Here is a 14,263-nt window from a genome sequence, read left to right as displayed (position 1 = left end):
AATTTCGCACTTTTTCATACCAGGAAATTGAATTAACGGACAGTATGCACGCACGGGCGACAATGAGTGCGGGTCACTACGATAAAAATGGATGTTGGGTAGACCTCTTCTTGACATAATAATACTAAGTTGATCCGACCCACCGACCACCCACATATCTATTTCAATTTCGATATACCTATTTGAATTTCGTGCACTGTATGACTTTTTTTTTAAACTTCTCGAACTTCACAAGAGCTGTTTCCACAATCCATTTTTTTTTCAACTTCTCACCATCCTGGCTTATAAACGGTAAGAGACATTGACTTCAGGTCTTAGGTGGGTCCTCCTCCCCCTCCCCCCCCCATCTCAAGTCAACATTCTCCAGAGAACTAACTTGGTTTTTTGACTGATCTCAAAAACCAGAAAAATCGTCATCCTGAATTATTCAAGGCCAAAGTTCAACCACCCTGGAGGGCCTAATTTTCAAGGGATTTGGTTAAATTTGGACTTTTTTGAAAGATTTTGTAATTCTAAACCCGACTGCATCGGTCATAATCGGTGATGGTTCGGGAAAGTAACGGTAATAGCTCTATTTTAAAAATACTGTGTTTTTTTTAGCATTTTTTCGATCTTTTGAACCACCTAAAATTCAAACAATAAGATATATCGATATCCGGTCGTCGATGACCCTCCTAAAATGACATTATATCAAGACCAGTCGCTTTATTTTTCCTCCTTCCCCTTCATTCGTTTGTTAACCAGCTGAAATTCGTCAACAATGGTTTTTTTTTTCAAAATTCGCATAAGTTTTTCAAAGATTTTCGGATAATTTTGTTGTTACTCAAACTGAATATTTCGTCCTTAGACACTTTTCACCGGTTAAATCGCCATCCTGAATTATTTAAGGGCAAAAGAGCCTAATTTTCACCCGATTTGACCAAATAATTAATTCAAATATTTATGATTTTTTGAATTACCATTTCTTTAAAATACCCTCTTATTGAACCGTTTTCAATTTCGTAATGATGATTTATAGACAAATTTAAATCGACATTAATCTTATATGCATCCAAAAACCTTGCGAAGGACAGATAAGACAGAGCTCCTTCTCAGTAATTCGAGCAGTTCGCAAAGCAAGCCTCGGACGCTTTGCCACCTCTTTTTTTCTGTGTAAATTCTAATTAAAATTTTAATGACTAATTTCGTACACTTGAATTAAACTTTGATCAACTGTATTCTCATGAAAAACTTACAATATGTAGATCAGAATAAGCAACGACAAATTCTGCAATTTTTGAGGTGAGAAGGAAGCCATTATTTCATCAAGGAAAATAAAGGACTCCAACTCAAAACCATTTAAGAATAGCTTTTCCTTTCAAAGTCTTCATATTTATAGCACAAAACTGTCTTCAGCAAATCCTGCAATTTATATCAAGAGAACAAAATAAATACTCACCATCGTGCAAAAGTCCTTGAAGAATTCCTCAAGTAAAAAGAAAACGTGTCAATTCATCAATTTTCCATGACACATTTCTGGCAAGAGAAAATCCTCCCCTTCAACACAGAAAAATACTATTTACTTTTTCTTCCCACCTTCTTCTTTATTAACGCGTCTTTCTTTTCTTAATAAATAAGAAAATAAATTTTGATCCTATCTACTTAGGATCGTGGTCGTTCCTTCTTCTCTTTGTAGAGCGCCAAGAGCGACACGTTCGCCACTTTAACCACCTGCGAAAGTCAACACAAAATAAGGTCAATTGAGCTGATTGCCACAGATAAATTCATCATTGCATGCATTTACCTTAAAACGGACACCGGGAATGTCACCGACGGCATGACCTTTGCGTCCGAAACCAGCCACTAGGACTTCATCGTTCTCCTCAATGTAGTTCAAACTGCCGTCTCGCGGTACGAAAGCCGTAATTTTCTTGCCATTCTTAATTAATTGGACACGAACGCACTTTCTGATGGCAGAGTTGGGCTGTTTGGCTTCTACACCCCTACAAGGGCAAAAACAAAAAAAAAACACCACAAAATTAACACTCTGCCCCCTCTCAAATTTATTCCAAAACGCAAAAACTTCAACTGAAGGACACTTTCGGCGATAAGGAGTGTTTCAGTTTCGTAAAAACAATATCAATTCACAGAGAGGAGGATAAAGAACCCGGGGAAAGTTTCATGTGCAAGGAGAGCAAACAAGTGAACGTGTGAAAGTTTCCAATTTCGAAGGATGCTCCAATTTTAGTGATAAAACGCAAAGATACTTTGGCATTCATAGCTTCTATATAGGTTGGGCTTCTCTTTAATTTTCTTCATAGATAAAATACATATTTGTTTCAGCACAAATTACATTTTTTCTCCTTTAACATAAAAAAGCACTGAATGTTACGTTTTGCTAATATTTGCCAATTTGCAGCAGCTGTTACGAGCAATTCTTGTGGGAAATTCTTGGTAGAAATATGCTTACTTGCATACATGTGCATACCGTAAAAAAATAATATTCAGAACAAATAGCAAACATTGCGAAACTTTAATCAAAATGTGAAAAAGAAATTGGGAGATTACCTAACTTAAAGGTTTTAATGGGCTTTATTTGTCAATTTTCGTTACTAGAATAATAAGTTGTCATATTAGAGAATATGATGTGTTTTTGTAATAACACTTTATAAAATTTAAAATAAGCAAGTTTGTTAAAATAATCCTTTATGGCTCCGGCACACCTTTTAGATCAGGAAAATTTCCTGAAATCGAAATTCTAAACCCATTCTTTCTCGCATGTTTTGCATATAACTATCTCATTCTTTCGCATAGCAAATTCGATTGAGCTAAATTGAATTTGGAGTGATGTTTAAGAGAAGAAGAAGAGTGCGAGAGAATGAAATAGACATATTCAAAACATGTGAGAAAGAAAGGGATCCGAATTTCGACTTCATGAAATTTTCCCGATCTAAAAGGTGAGCCGGAGGCATTATGGCTTCTGCGCACCTTTTAGACCAGGAAATTATAAAACCAAATTCACATTCCTTTCTTTCTTAAAAGCTTTGCATTTCTGTCCTATTCTTTCGCACTCTTCTTCTTCTTCTTTTGAACATCACACAAAATTAAATTTAGTTCGGTCCAAACTTTTGAGAAAGAAAGGAACGCGAATTTTGATTTCATGAAATTTTACCGATCTGAAAGGTGTGCCGGAGGAGCCATGACTCCAACACAAATTTTAGATCAGGAAATTTTCATCTTTTTCTTTCTTAAACGTATTGCATATGTCTATCTCAATCTTTATGCCATCGGCACACCTTTTAGGTCGGTATAATTTCATAAAAACGAAATTTGCGGCTTTTTCTTCCTCAAAGGCTTGCATAAGGCTATCCCACTCTTTTGGTCTCGAAATTAGACTGAACTAAATTTAATTTGGTGTGATGTCCAAAAGAAGAAGAGTACGAAAGAGTGGAATAGACATACAAAGCTTTTAAGAAAGAAAGGGATGTGAATTTTGATTTTATGAAATTTTCATGATCTAAAAGGTGTTCCTGAGCCATTAACACTCAAATTGATTTGAACCCAAATGAATTTGTAATGATTTTTAAAAGGAAAAAAATGTGAAAGAATCAGATACTCTTAATGGCCTCTACACATTGGGAGCAATTTTTGTCAAAAATTGCTTTTTTGAAGGAAATTCCCTGCAGCGTTGTAGGGGGAAACGTCAAATTTCTGTCAAAAACGCAATTTTTGATGAAAATTGCTCCCCATGTGTAGACGCCTTAATGCAAAATGTTTCAGAGATAAAAGGACATCAATTTTGATTTCATAAAATTTGTTTCAAAGGCCTTCAAATTTTGAAGATATTCTCATAAAGATTTAGAATATTTTCTTAAAGGCTTTATTTCACATTACATTCCGGTGCATGTTTTAGATCAGAAAAATTTTCTGAAATAAATTCACATCCTTTTCTCTCTCAAACGTTTTGCACATTTTGCATAGGGTAGAGTCAACCCTTTTCGCCATGAAAGCACTTTTTCGCCATCTAATATAAAACAACTAATTTAAGGCATTTATGAATAAGTAGCATTTCAACAAAAAAAAATTGAAATTCGTTTTAGAACAGGTGGCGAAAAGTACTGAAACAAGCATAATTGGGGAAAATGCATATTTTTCAATGAGATTCTTTAAAATTCTCAAGACGTATTCTAGATATATAAACAGATATTGCTTCAAAGCATCTTTATACAAAAATTCATTTTAGTCTGACAAAAATATCACACCTTACGAGGCCCCTAAAGCTTAATGGTGGCAAAAAGTACTGACTCTACCCTACCTCTATCTAATTTTTCCCCCTTTGAAGTTAGAGGGAATTAAATTGAATTTGACATTATGTTTAAAATAATAAGAGTACAAAAGAGTAAGATAGACTCATGAAAACAATTTGAGAAGGAAAAGGACGTGAATTTCGATTTCAACAATTTATTTCTTAATCTAAAAGGTGTACCAGTGCCATGAATAACAATTTATCTAAATTTTATTATTTTATTTATCACGGATTTTATAAATAAAGTCCTTAATCGGTGTAATGGTGGTGATATTCAACAAAACGACAAATTCAAGGCTTTGACACTCCTTTTTCCCTTTTTTTTCAAAATTCACTGATTTCGAAAACCACAAAATTTGTTAATCACATGAACTACTATTTTTATGACTTTTTGGAATCTGTTTTAGGTAAGCGTTAAAAAATTTTTGCACGCTGTCCATAACTTTATGACATCCATAAGTGCATAGACTCCACCCTACAACATTTTATGCTATTTTCTGAAATTTTCATTTAAAAAGTCGGCTTTTTGGGGCGATTTTCGAAAACATTTTGAAAAAAAAAAACACGGTTTAAGGTGGACAAGATTGCTCAGAGTAAATTCATCTGACATCGGATTCTGAAAGTGCTCAAAATTCTCTAATTCTCTAATAATCAAAAAATAAAGAAAAGAAAAAAGACGATTGTTCTTTTTACTTTTCTGCAGAAGTGTACTCGTCAGATTAAGAGTCAGACATTTTTTTCTGACTTTTCAGAGGAAAATATTACTTTTTAGATGGCCGCAGGGACAAAAAATTTTGAGTTACTTCTGGCCCGATTCTCTTTAAATGGTTAAGCAGGATAGTCAATTTTTAGCAGTCTTGCAGAATCGAAAGAAAAATGACTAAAAGATAAATAAATAAAAAGTACACTTTCTATTGTAATACGGATGACTTGACAGATGAACTAATTTCGACTTTTATAATCTAGTAACAATTTAATAATTACACTAGACTCTCTCAAATTTGGGCATTTATAGCTCCGACACACCTTTTAGATCAAGAAAATTTCATGAAGTCGAAATTCTAAACCCTTTCTTTCTCACATGTTTTGCATATGACTATCTCATTCTTTCGCATACCAAATTCGATTGAGCTAAATTGAATTTGGAGTGATGTTTAAGAGAAGAAGAAGAGTGCGAGAGAATGAGATAGTTATATGCAAAACATGTAAAAAAGAAAGGGATCCAAAATTCGACTTTATGAAATTTTCTTGATCTAAAAGGTGTGCCCGAACTAGGACCAAAATATCATCCGAATTAGAGAAATTAGGGCGGCAAACTTTTTGAAATGAAACGATTTTTATTCTTCTGCATGCTCATGCTGAGTTTACGTACTCATTTATATTGTAATTTCATGAAAAGCCCTTAATAATGCAAAATCAAATCAAAACTAAGTCAAACCATGACAAATTTGAGTACATTTGCTTCATTTGATAATCATAATCAAACTTGAAAAATGTCAACAAATATTTTTCAAATTTAACTGCTGCCCGAATTAAAAAGTAGCCCGATCTTAAAACATCCGAATTAGCGAGTGTATATGAATTTATTTTAAAAATTATTTTATTTATTCGAGAGCTGTCTTAAAATATTTTAAAAACTTCATTTTCTATTTTTGAACATATGCGTGAGGAAGCACTAATAGGGGAAGGCTTTCAGGTTTCGCACATACTCTTTCTTCGAACACTTCATATTTTTCTCGTTATTACTTGAGTAACTTTTACCTATTTCTTTCTCTCAAGAAATGGGTGATTCACAAATTTTTCTTAAAATCTGACTATCCCAGCGAGTATATTTAGCGAAAACGGTAACATATTTTCAGCATGTTTTTGCTGAATCGATCAGTAAAAATGTGCTGACAGGTCAGCAGTTCTCGAACAAAAAGTGCTAACCAAATATCGAGTGTCGTTTTAAGGATGGCAGAGTTTAGCTGAAAATACATAATTTTCAGCTGAATTAAAATCGGTTAGCATTTGAGCTTTACACCGGGTTATGGCCTCTACACATTGTAAGAAATTTTCGCCAAAATTGAACATTTTAAAAAAAAAAAATGTCAAGCTTAAAGATTTAAAAGGCTCTAGAGTTTATTTCTCAACAGATTTGGACAATTTTGAATCTGTTGAAAAGGTCTTGGAATCCCTGACAAGTCTAAACCAAAAATCAATTTTTATTACTTCTAAGCTATTCAAAGAAATCTTTTGAGTTAGGGGAAAGTGCCCATGCTTTACACCGTCCCAAGCTTTACAATGACTAAATTTTTCGTATGTTTTTTAATAAATGTGACTCATATCAATATTTTAAAAACTAGGGGAGTCTTGTTTTTAAAATATATTGCGGAGTTACATTTATTCAGAAACATAGGAAAAATTTAGTCATTGCATTGTGATGCTTGGGACTTTCCCCTATTAGTAAATAAATTTTGAACTGTTACGTAAATTTATTGCGAATTGACTAAGTTGGAGTGTGAAAAATAATGTAAAACTATTTTTATAATGTAGATATAGAGCATTCTGCAAAACTGGATACTTTGACACTCCTTTTTGCAGAATTTATAATCTTGAGGCATTTTTACACTATCGAGTTCGAAATTAAATTTTGCAACCTTTGAAATATTGTTAAATAAACTGTTTATTAAATAACTGATTATTAAACTGCTGTACAGTGAGTCAGAAAACGCGATTAGACTAAAATATTTCTTTTGCGACTTATATTGTTTATTTATTTTGGATAATGCAATAAGAAACTTTATATCAATTTTGACATTTTTACGATTTTCTGCCTTTGGAAGCGATGGCGACTTCCAAAGCAATCCAAATATTGTTTATTTTTCTTTGGATTGCAGATCTTTCTAGGTCAATGTATTCATTTGCGAGATGAATGCTGAAAGATTACAATTGCGACAAAAAGAATTTATGGTTTGGAAAACATTGATGAGGAACCGAGAAAATTGGAGTCATGCAAAGAAGTCAAAGCCCTATGGGCTGTAATTCAGTAAAAAAATATTTGTGTACACAATATAATTCATCCTGAAATGCTTAAAGAGCTATTTTGCAAAACAGTGCCTAAATTAAAGAGAAACTGTATCAGCAATATGAGTGCTTATAATGCCCAAGCAGAAATTCCTGCAAACTTTTCACATTATTTATGTTAAAATTGCAAGATTATTGAGATGGAAAATAACTTCAGCATGGGCATGGATATCAAATAAATTTGCAAGCCAGAACAAATTTGGCCTGTTTATTCTCATCTCGTCTTACAAACTCTTTTATATTATGTGCACATCACTGCATTTAATTTCTATGGAAGTTTCCCATGAGGGAATGCATTTCGCATAGTAAATGGCACATCAGGGATATTTTCTTTTAATAATTTATTGATTTTGTGCTCTTGGAGAAGCTCTCACTCCTCCCTTTTTTTTTTTAAATTATCGTAATTTCCAGCGCAAATTAACAATTTCACGGTCAAGTGACCTTGGGAAAGTTCAATAAACTCTTGATATATTTAATAAAATGTACACAGACATCAATCAAAAAATCCACTAACGGCGTCTGATGCTCCTAAGTAACTCACAGTATATACTCCTGTGATCGGAATCTCAAAACAACCGAATCACAGGGATATACTGCGAGTCACCAGATTCTCTCCTCAGGCTGCAAAAAAGGCAATTTGGCATGAATTAAGAGAAATTCTTGGACACTTACACCTTCTCCAGGACAATTCCTTTGGCGTGAGATGCTCCACCGAATGGATTGGCCTTCCAGCGGGTACCCAAATGGGCTTTTTTGTAGTCCTTATCCGCCCATCGTTGGTCACGGCGGTGGTTCACGTGCTTCCGGGCAGTTCGAAGACCTCGGGGCTTTCCTGCAATGCCAAAGAAAAAACAAAACGTCAGAATGAGGTTATGTTGTCACAAAACACGCCTTCGACGGCTTTTCTCAACTTTTCCTCATGGAAAGCTGTAAGGGGTGCGTGGGAAAAGTGTGAGGCGTGAACTTCTTCGCGAAGAATTCGGAGAAAATCAATATTTTCCCCCCATTTCAGTGGGAGAGGCAAACTGAGCAAAAATTCCAATTTTTGTCCATTTTCCCAAATTCCTCAGCATTATATCCCTAGACAATAGTAAATTCATGAATAATCTCCAAGAAAAAGCCATTTTCATCCAATTCTTGAGAAGGATGATTGAAATAATTGCGGCTTTTGCCAAGAAACACGCCGATGCCATCATGGCACACAATTGGCACAGAGACAATTTTCAAAGTTTTCCACTGATTTTCTCAAAAAATTTACAGAAATTTAACTTTTAACCCTTTCACTGTTCACTTAAAAGCAACTTTTCAACAAATTTTCCCCCAAATTACTTGATTTTCCCACAATTTTTCAGCAAAATATCAGCACTTACCCATTTTTGAGTGTACAAGTACAAGCGACGGAAGTAAAAGAGAAAAAAAGTTGTCGAAGTTGACACGACGAAGTGCAGCGAGAAAATGCCGAGAGAAAAACCGAACGGAGATTTGGGTGACATTCTGAAAGTGACCCAAAAACTGAACGAAGTGTTTGAATTTGAAGGAGCATTCGACCGTTTTATAAAACAGGGTGATTCTATTCAAATAATTTTATAAACATTTTTATTTAAAATGAATTTACAATGCACAAACCTCAAATTATTTCTTATTATGTAAAAATTAATCGTTAAAAGAATATTTCAGATCATGGAGATTATTTAATATGCTTCCTCTAATTTCTGTTAAATATTTAATTTAATTCTCAGAAAGAGAGTGATAATTGCTGAGAAATTATTCAACAAAAACTAAATTTGGTAAAAACTAAAATTTTCAATACATAAAAAATGATTGGCTAAGAGGAAACTAAGAGTTTAAGATCCATCTCGTCATTTTAGTCATCCATTTTAGAATTTATGATAAATTTTGCACTTTTTACTGACATTTTCGATTTTTGGTTGATAAAACAGTTAGGATGGAGTAAGTACTTTTGGCCACTTTAAGGTTTTATGTGCTTGTAATTTTTATAATCTTTATTTAAATAAAATGACATTTTGTACAAGGATATGTACCTTAAAGCCGTTTCTTCCTAATAATCCAAGAGAATTCCCAAATTCTTTTGGATATTTCAGTGAAAAATGCATTTTATGTAACTATGCATGTTTCAATACTTTTGGCCACTTTGTAAGCACTTTTGGTCATTGTGTGTAAGCACTTTTGGCTACTTGTTTCCAATAGAATTTTAATAAAATAACAGAAGAAATAGCTCTCGAAAATTTTCACAAATACACAGCACAAGTCTTATTCTTATTTAACACCAATTTTATGTGATTATTAGAGTATTTTAAACGACTTTTTGCACATTTTCTATTTGATGTAAAAATCAGTCAAAAGTCACGATTGTTTCTACTGAAATCCGCGAGGTGCGACACGTGTAAAATGTATGGGAAAATGAATGGCCTCTAAAGTACTTACACAGTCGAAAAAAGTAAGCTCTTTTAGCCACATCCAATTTTCATTTAATTTGTTAGAAAATCTTATTAAGGATGATATCACAATAAAATTTAGTTAATTAAGAAATGGACTTTCATTGAATAACTTCAAATATTTTCATCAAAAATATGAAATAATGGAAAACAATTTCTCTTAACATTAACAATTTTCTTAAGAATCCCATGTTTTTCTTAGTGATTGTTTACCTTGTCGAGAATTTCTTTCAATAACTTAGAATTAATCAAGTCGATACAAAATCAAATATGGTTTTCTGATTCGTTAGATTAGAGGTCATGAAATAAGACATATTTTCCTGTTGTTGTTGTAAATAAACTCATAATTGCCTTACAATGTGATTTTACTTTAGGTGGCCAAAAGTGCTTACATGGCCAAAAGGGCTGACTCTACCTTATTTCACTATTTATAGAGATTATCTCTTCTCCTTTTATCAAGAAACTTCCCCTAACTTTAACTCTCATAGGAGACAACTTTGAATAAATATCTATACATAATAAAAAAAACTTCGACAAAGACCAAAGATAAAGTTTTGAGTTTTAAATGTAATATTTTTTAATACATTTTTATATTTTTGTTACTTATTTTTAAGAAGTGTTGCTGGGAACTTTGTAAATAATTTATCATCTTTGTTTTCTCTAAAAATCATTCTTAATACATTTTACAATCAATAAAAATATTGACATATATAGGGTGATATTTCGGTCACCTTTATTCTTAGAGTTCCATCCCCATTCGAAATTCTTTCAAACTCTTTTTCACATCATCTCATTCGGCGTAGAGACATTTTTCTTTTGCTTTTTTACATTGTATTATAATCTCCAGCTTACCCATAAACTAAAATATAATTATAAATGAAATTTGAGAAACAAAAGAAATGGCCGAGGAGGTGGCTGAAGTTTGGTACAATTACCCTATTCTACAAATTTTCATAATTTTATGATTTCCAAGACATTTGTTTTTTATCAATACTTCATTTTGTTAATTTAAACCTGCATCACTGATTTCACATGGTATTTGGTTTAGATTTACAGGTTTAAATTAGGTACAGTCTGTTTAGTAAGAGCGTAACCGGTATAAGTGGCAGTTGACTTCAAATATCGTACTAATTTTTGATGAGAACTACAGTAGACTCTCACTCAATCGGCTCTTTATCAATCGGGCGACAAATTTTGTTGACAGTTTTCACGCTTAATTATGAAGCTAATTCACTCAAATTCGCTGTAGTTCTTCCTATTATATCGTGATTCTTTATAATTGAGCACTTTTTGTGGAATTTACAGAGGCTTTGACGCTAAATTCTATCGCTAAACTGGATGACATTTTGCCCCATATTCACGATTGAGAGAGAGTCTACTGTACAGTAGGCTCTCTCAAATTCGGGCATTTGGGACCGAAATGTCACCCGAATTAGAGAGAAATTCGGGCAACAAACTTTTTGAAATGCAACGATTTTTTAAACATCTTCATACACTGAGTCCCGGCATTAAGTCCTTCGGGATTATGCACCAAATGGAATTATGCAGATTAAAAAAGAATCATTTCTTCAACACATTAGGCCGGTGACGCTCTTACTAAACAGAATGTTCTGAATGAATTTTCGGTCTGATGAGATATAGCAGATAGTGGACGGAAAAATTAGAAGACCTCTCTTGATTTTTACTCTTTAATTCTTCACGACGTTTCGAGGATGAATGTCCTCTTCATCAGATTTCGAATTGGAGGAAAAATCACGTACAGGTGGGAAATTTTACTGCTGCACTTCATTTGAACTTTTTTGCAATTTGTCACTGAGATGTTCATCATCCAAAAGGCTGACACAGAAGTTTCTGGCCAATTTTCTGGAAAAAAAAGTTCAAGTGAAGTGCAGCAGTAAATTTTCCCACCTGTACGTGATTTTTCCTCCAATTCGAAACCTGATGAAGAGGACATTCATCCTCGAAACGCCATGAAGAATTAAAGAGTAAAAATCAAGAGAGGTCTCATTTTTCCGTCCACTATCTGTTACTAAACAGACTGTAAAATAATTATTGGTCAATGAGTTAGCAAATTTGGTAGATAATTACAATGGCCTGTAAAAATTAGGATCATTTAGAAATTATTTAAATGAAAATTAAATGATAACTTCATAATTGTCCCATTATGCCAATAAAATTTCATTACTTAGCAATTATCATTTTTACTGACCATTAACTAAAATCCTGAGACTTTGCCCTTAATGGCTTACAATTCTTACAGCTCAATTAGAACCAAAAGCCAGGCATTTTTTCTAATTTTTCATATATCTCACAATGTTCACAATCATAGTGGAATATTTTTTTATTTAAAACTAAAACATTAAGTTATATAAATTTTATGATTGGGATCATTGTCAGGTTTAGTCAGGAGAACTAAAGTAGTCTTCAGACTAGAACTAGAGGTTTAGCCCAGTTCCCGAAAGTTTCAAATTCATAAATATCAATTAATTTTTTTGATTTTTGAAAATTTATGGATCATTTACTCTCAATATTAATTACTAAATCACAATTTTCCCAAAAATTTTTACTATAATAACTGGTCAGAGAAGTTAAGCCGTTTGGCTAAGCCTTAGATCTGAAGCCCGTATAACACTAAGAGAGCGATGGACACTGAAGATTTATACAGTTTATCATCCTAACGAAATTTCCCTTTCTACAAAAGACAAGTAGGGGAAAGTCGTCTGCCTTCAAACGAAAAATGGAGTTCCAAATTTAAGATTTTTTTCTGAAGAATCCACAAAATGGACTTTATTTTCTACTACACCAAAAAATTCTCTTGTTCATTTAGCGTATATGATTACCTCATTTAGCACTTGCAAGTCCTCAGTTTTTCCTTCTGAGGAAATTAAAAAGTGATGTCGATTTGTATGAAGGCAGCTGGCATAGTCTGCCTTTAAACGCGAGGCAGCTGCCTTTAAATGTTTTTTTTCACTGAGAATATTGAATCAATAAAACTAAATGGGCTATAAATGATTAGATTGAAGCCTAACGCACTCACTAAAATCATCACTGCAGTCAAAAGACATTACACAATAACTTTTCTTCACATTTTTCTGAAGCACTGTTTTGCACTTGAAAATTTGGAAGAAAAAGCCATTGAAGTTGAAAATTGTCAACTTGAAACATCCCGGCCGGAGCAAGATAGCAGGTTATAAGTATTTGTATGACGTTCGTCAGAGAAAAGTAGGAGTTCGATTTCACATGTTTTGATGTATGGAAAGATACAGTAGACTCTCGCTTATCCGTGGACTCTTTTTCCGGGTGACATAAAAAAATCCGTGAGACAGTTGAATTTTAAAAATTTTGTTGACATATTTTCCCCGTTTTGGGTTTTTTTGTTAAAGCAAATGTGCTCTATCTGCTGTTAATTCTTTCTCATTGTAACTTTTTTGGACAGTACGCATGTTTAGAGAGAATGTCGATTCAGTCAGATCAGAATTCACTCCATAGATTTGCAATGTAAACAAAAAAAGGCTGCTGCAGGGTGATATTTTCAAATTTTTGCCACCCACAAAAATTGTGTCATCTGAACCAAAATGTATTAACAGAAATATTAAGCCTGATTAACCTTCTATGTGTCACAATGGAAGATTTATTTGTAAAATGATTTTTACTATGAAAAATCACATGATTTGTGGAGCATCAAAATTACAGTTTAGAGCTCATTTTCATTTTTTTTTATCTACCATCTAGGAAATAAGAGCTAGGCTCTCCATTTTTTGATGATTTGTGAGGATGATGGATAGCTACCTAATAGTTAATAGAATATAATTTATGCTTTTGAGAACAACGAAAAAATCGCAACATTTGAAGGCTGCTGCATTTAAAGGCAGACGACTTTCCCCTAGTAGGACTTTTGAAACCCCGAAGTGGCTATCTTTTATGGTTTGTTCTCCATAGGCAACACCTAATCGAAGAATTGAACTGCTTGAAATTTTGAGAATGAATACAAATTGTTCATTGATTTAACAATACGCCAAGAGTTGACTGACACTATCTCAGGATCTTGATAAATATGCAGGAAATAATGTGCAAGATAATTCTTTACCTTTCTTCATCTCAAGTATAGCTTCCGGAAATCGAGATTATCTTTCACGATGATTTGTGAAGAATCCATATATTATTATTTTTTCTATGAAGTCTCTTTAGTGGTTGGGCTAAAATTTAAGCGGCGTATTCAAGAAAATGATTGATCAATGAATTGTCTTTAAGATTAAGGGAAATATGTGAAGATTACGTGCCCCTATCAGCGCTTACCTTTGATGATGAGAAGTCAATTGACGATAGATAATTCGCTATATTGGTCTTTTGGCACAGTTTTTTATGGATCCGGAGACAGCGTTTTTTGTTTGGCACAAGACACACCACTTTTCGATTAATCGGGAGTCGAATTACGATAAGGATTACAGACGATACA

General features: G+C 33.3%; 1 protein-coding gene across 1 annotated transcript; it reads right to left on the bottom strand.

Moving 5' to 3' along the window:
- Positions 1 to 1,557: 1,557 nt before the first annotated feature.
- On the bottom strand, positions 1,558 to 8,805 carry LOC129802663 (40S ribosomal protein S23). The gene is made up of 4 exons (XM_055848647.1): positions 8,722 to 8,805; positions 8,024 to 8,183; positions 1,784 to 1,982; positions 1,558 to 1,710 (listed from the first exon to the last, which is right to left on the bottom strand). The coding sequence occupies exons 1-4, from the start codon at positions 8,723 to 8,725 to the stop codon at positions 1,642 to 1,644; spliced, it is 432 nt and encodes a 143-aa protein (XP_055704622.1). The 5' UTR covers positions 8,726 to 8,805; the 3' UTR covers positions 1,558 to 1,641.
- Between the last annotated feature and the right edge of the window lie 5,458 nt (positions 8,806 to 14,263).

This window comes from Phlebotomus papatasi, chromosome 2 (assembly GCF_024763615.1).
Source record: "Phlebotomus papatasi isolate M1 chromosome 2, Ppap_2.1, whole genome shotgun sequence".
NCBI classification, from domain to species: Eukaryota; Metazoa; Arthropoda; class Insecta; order Diptera; family Psychodidae; genus Phlebotomus; species Phlebotomus papatasi.
The sequence above is the reverse complement of the archived record's forward strand: the minus strand, read 5'-3'. Positions and strand labels throughout refer to the sequence as shown.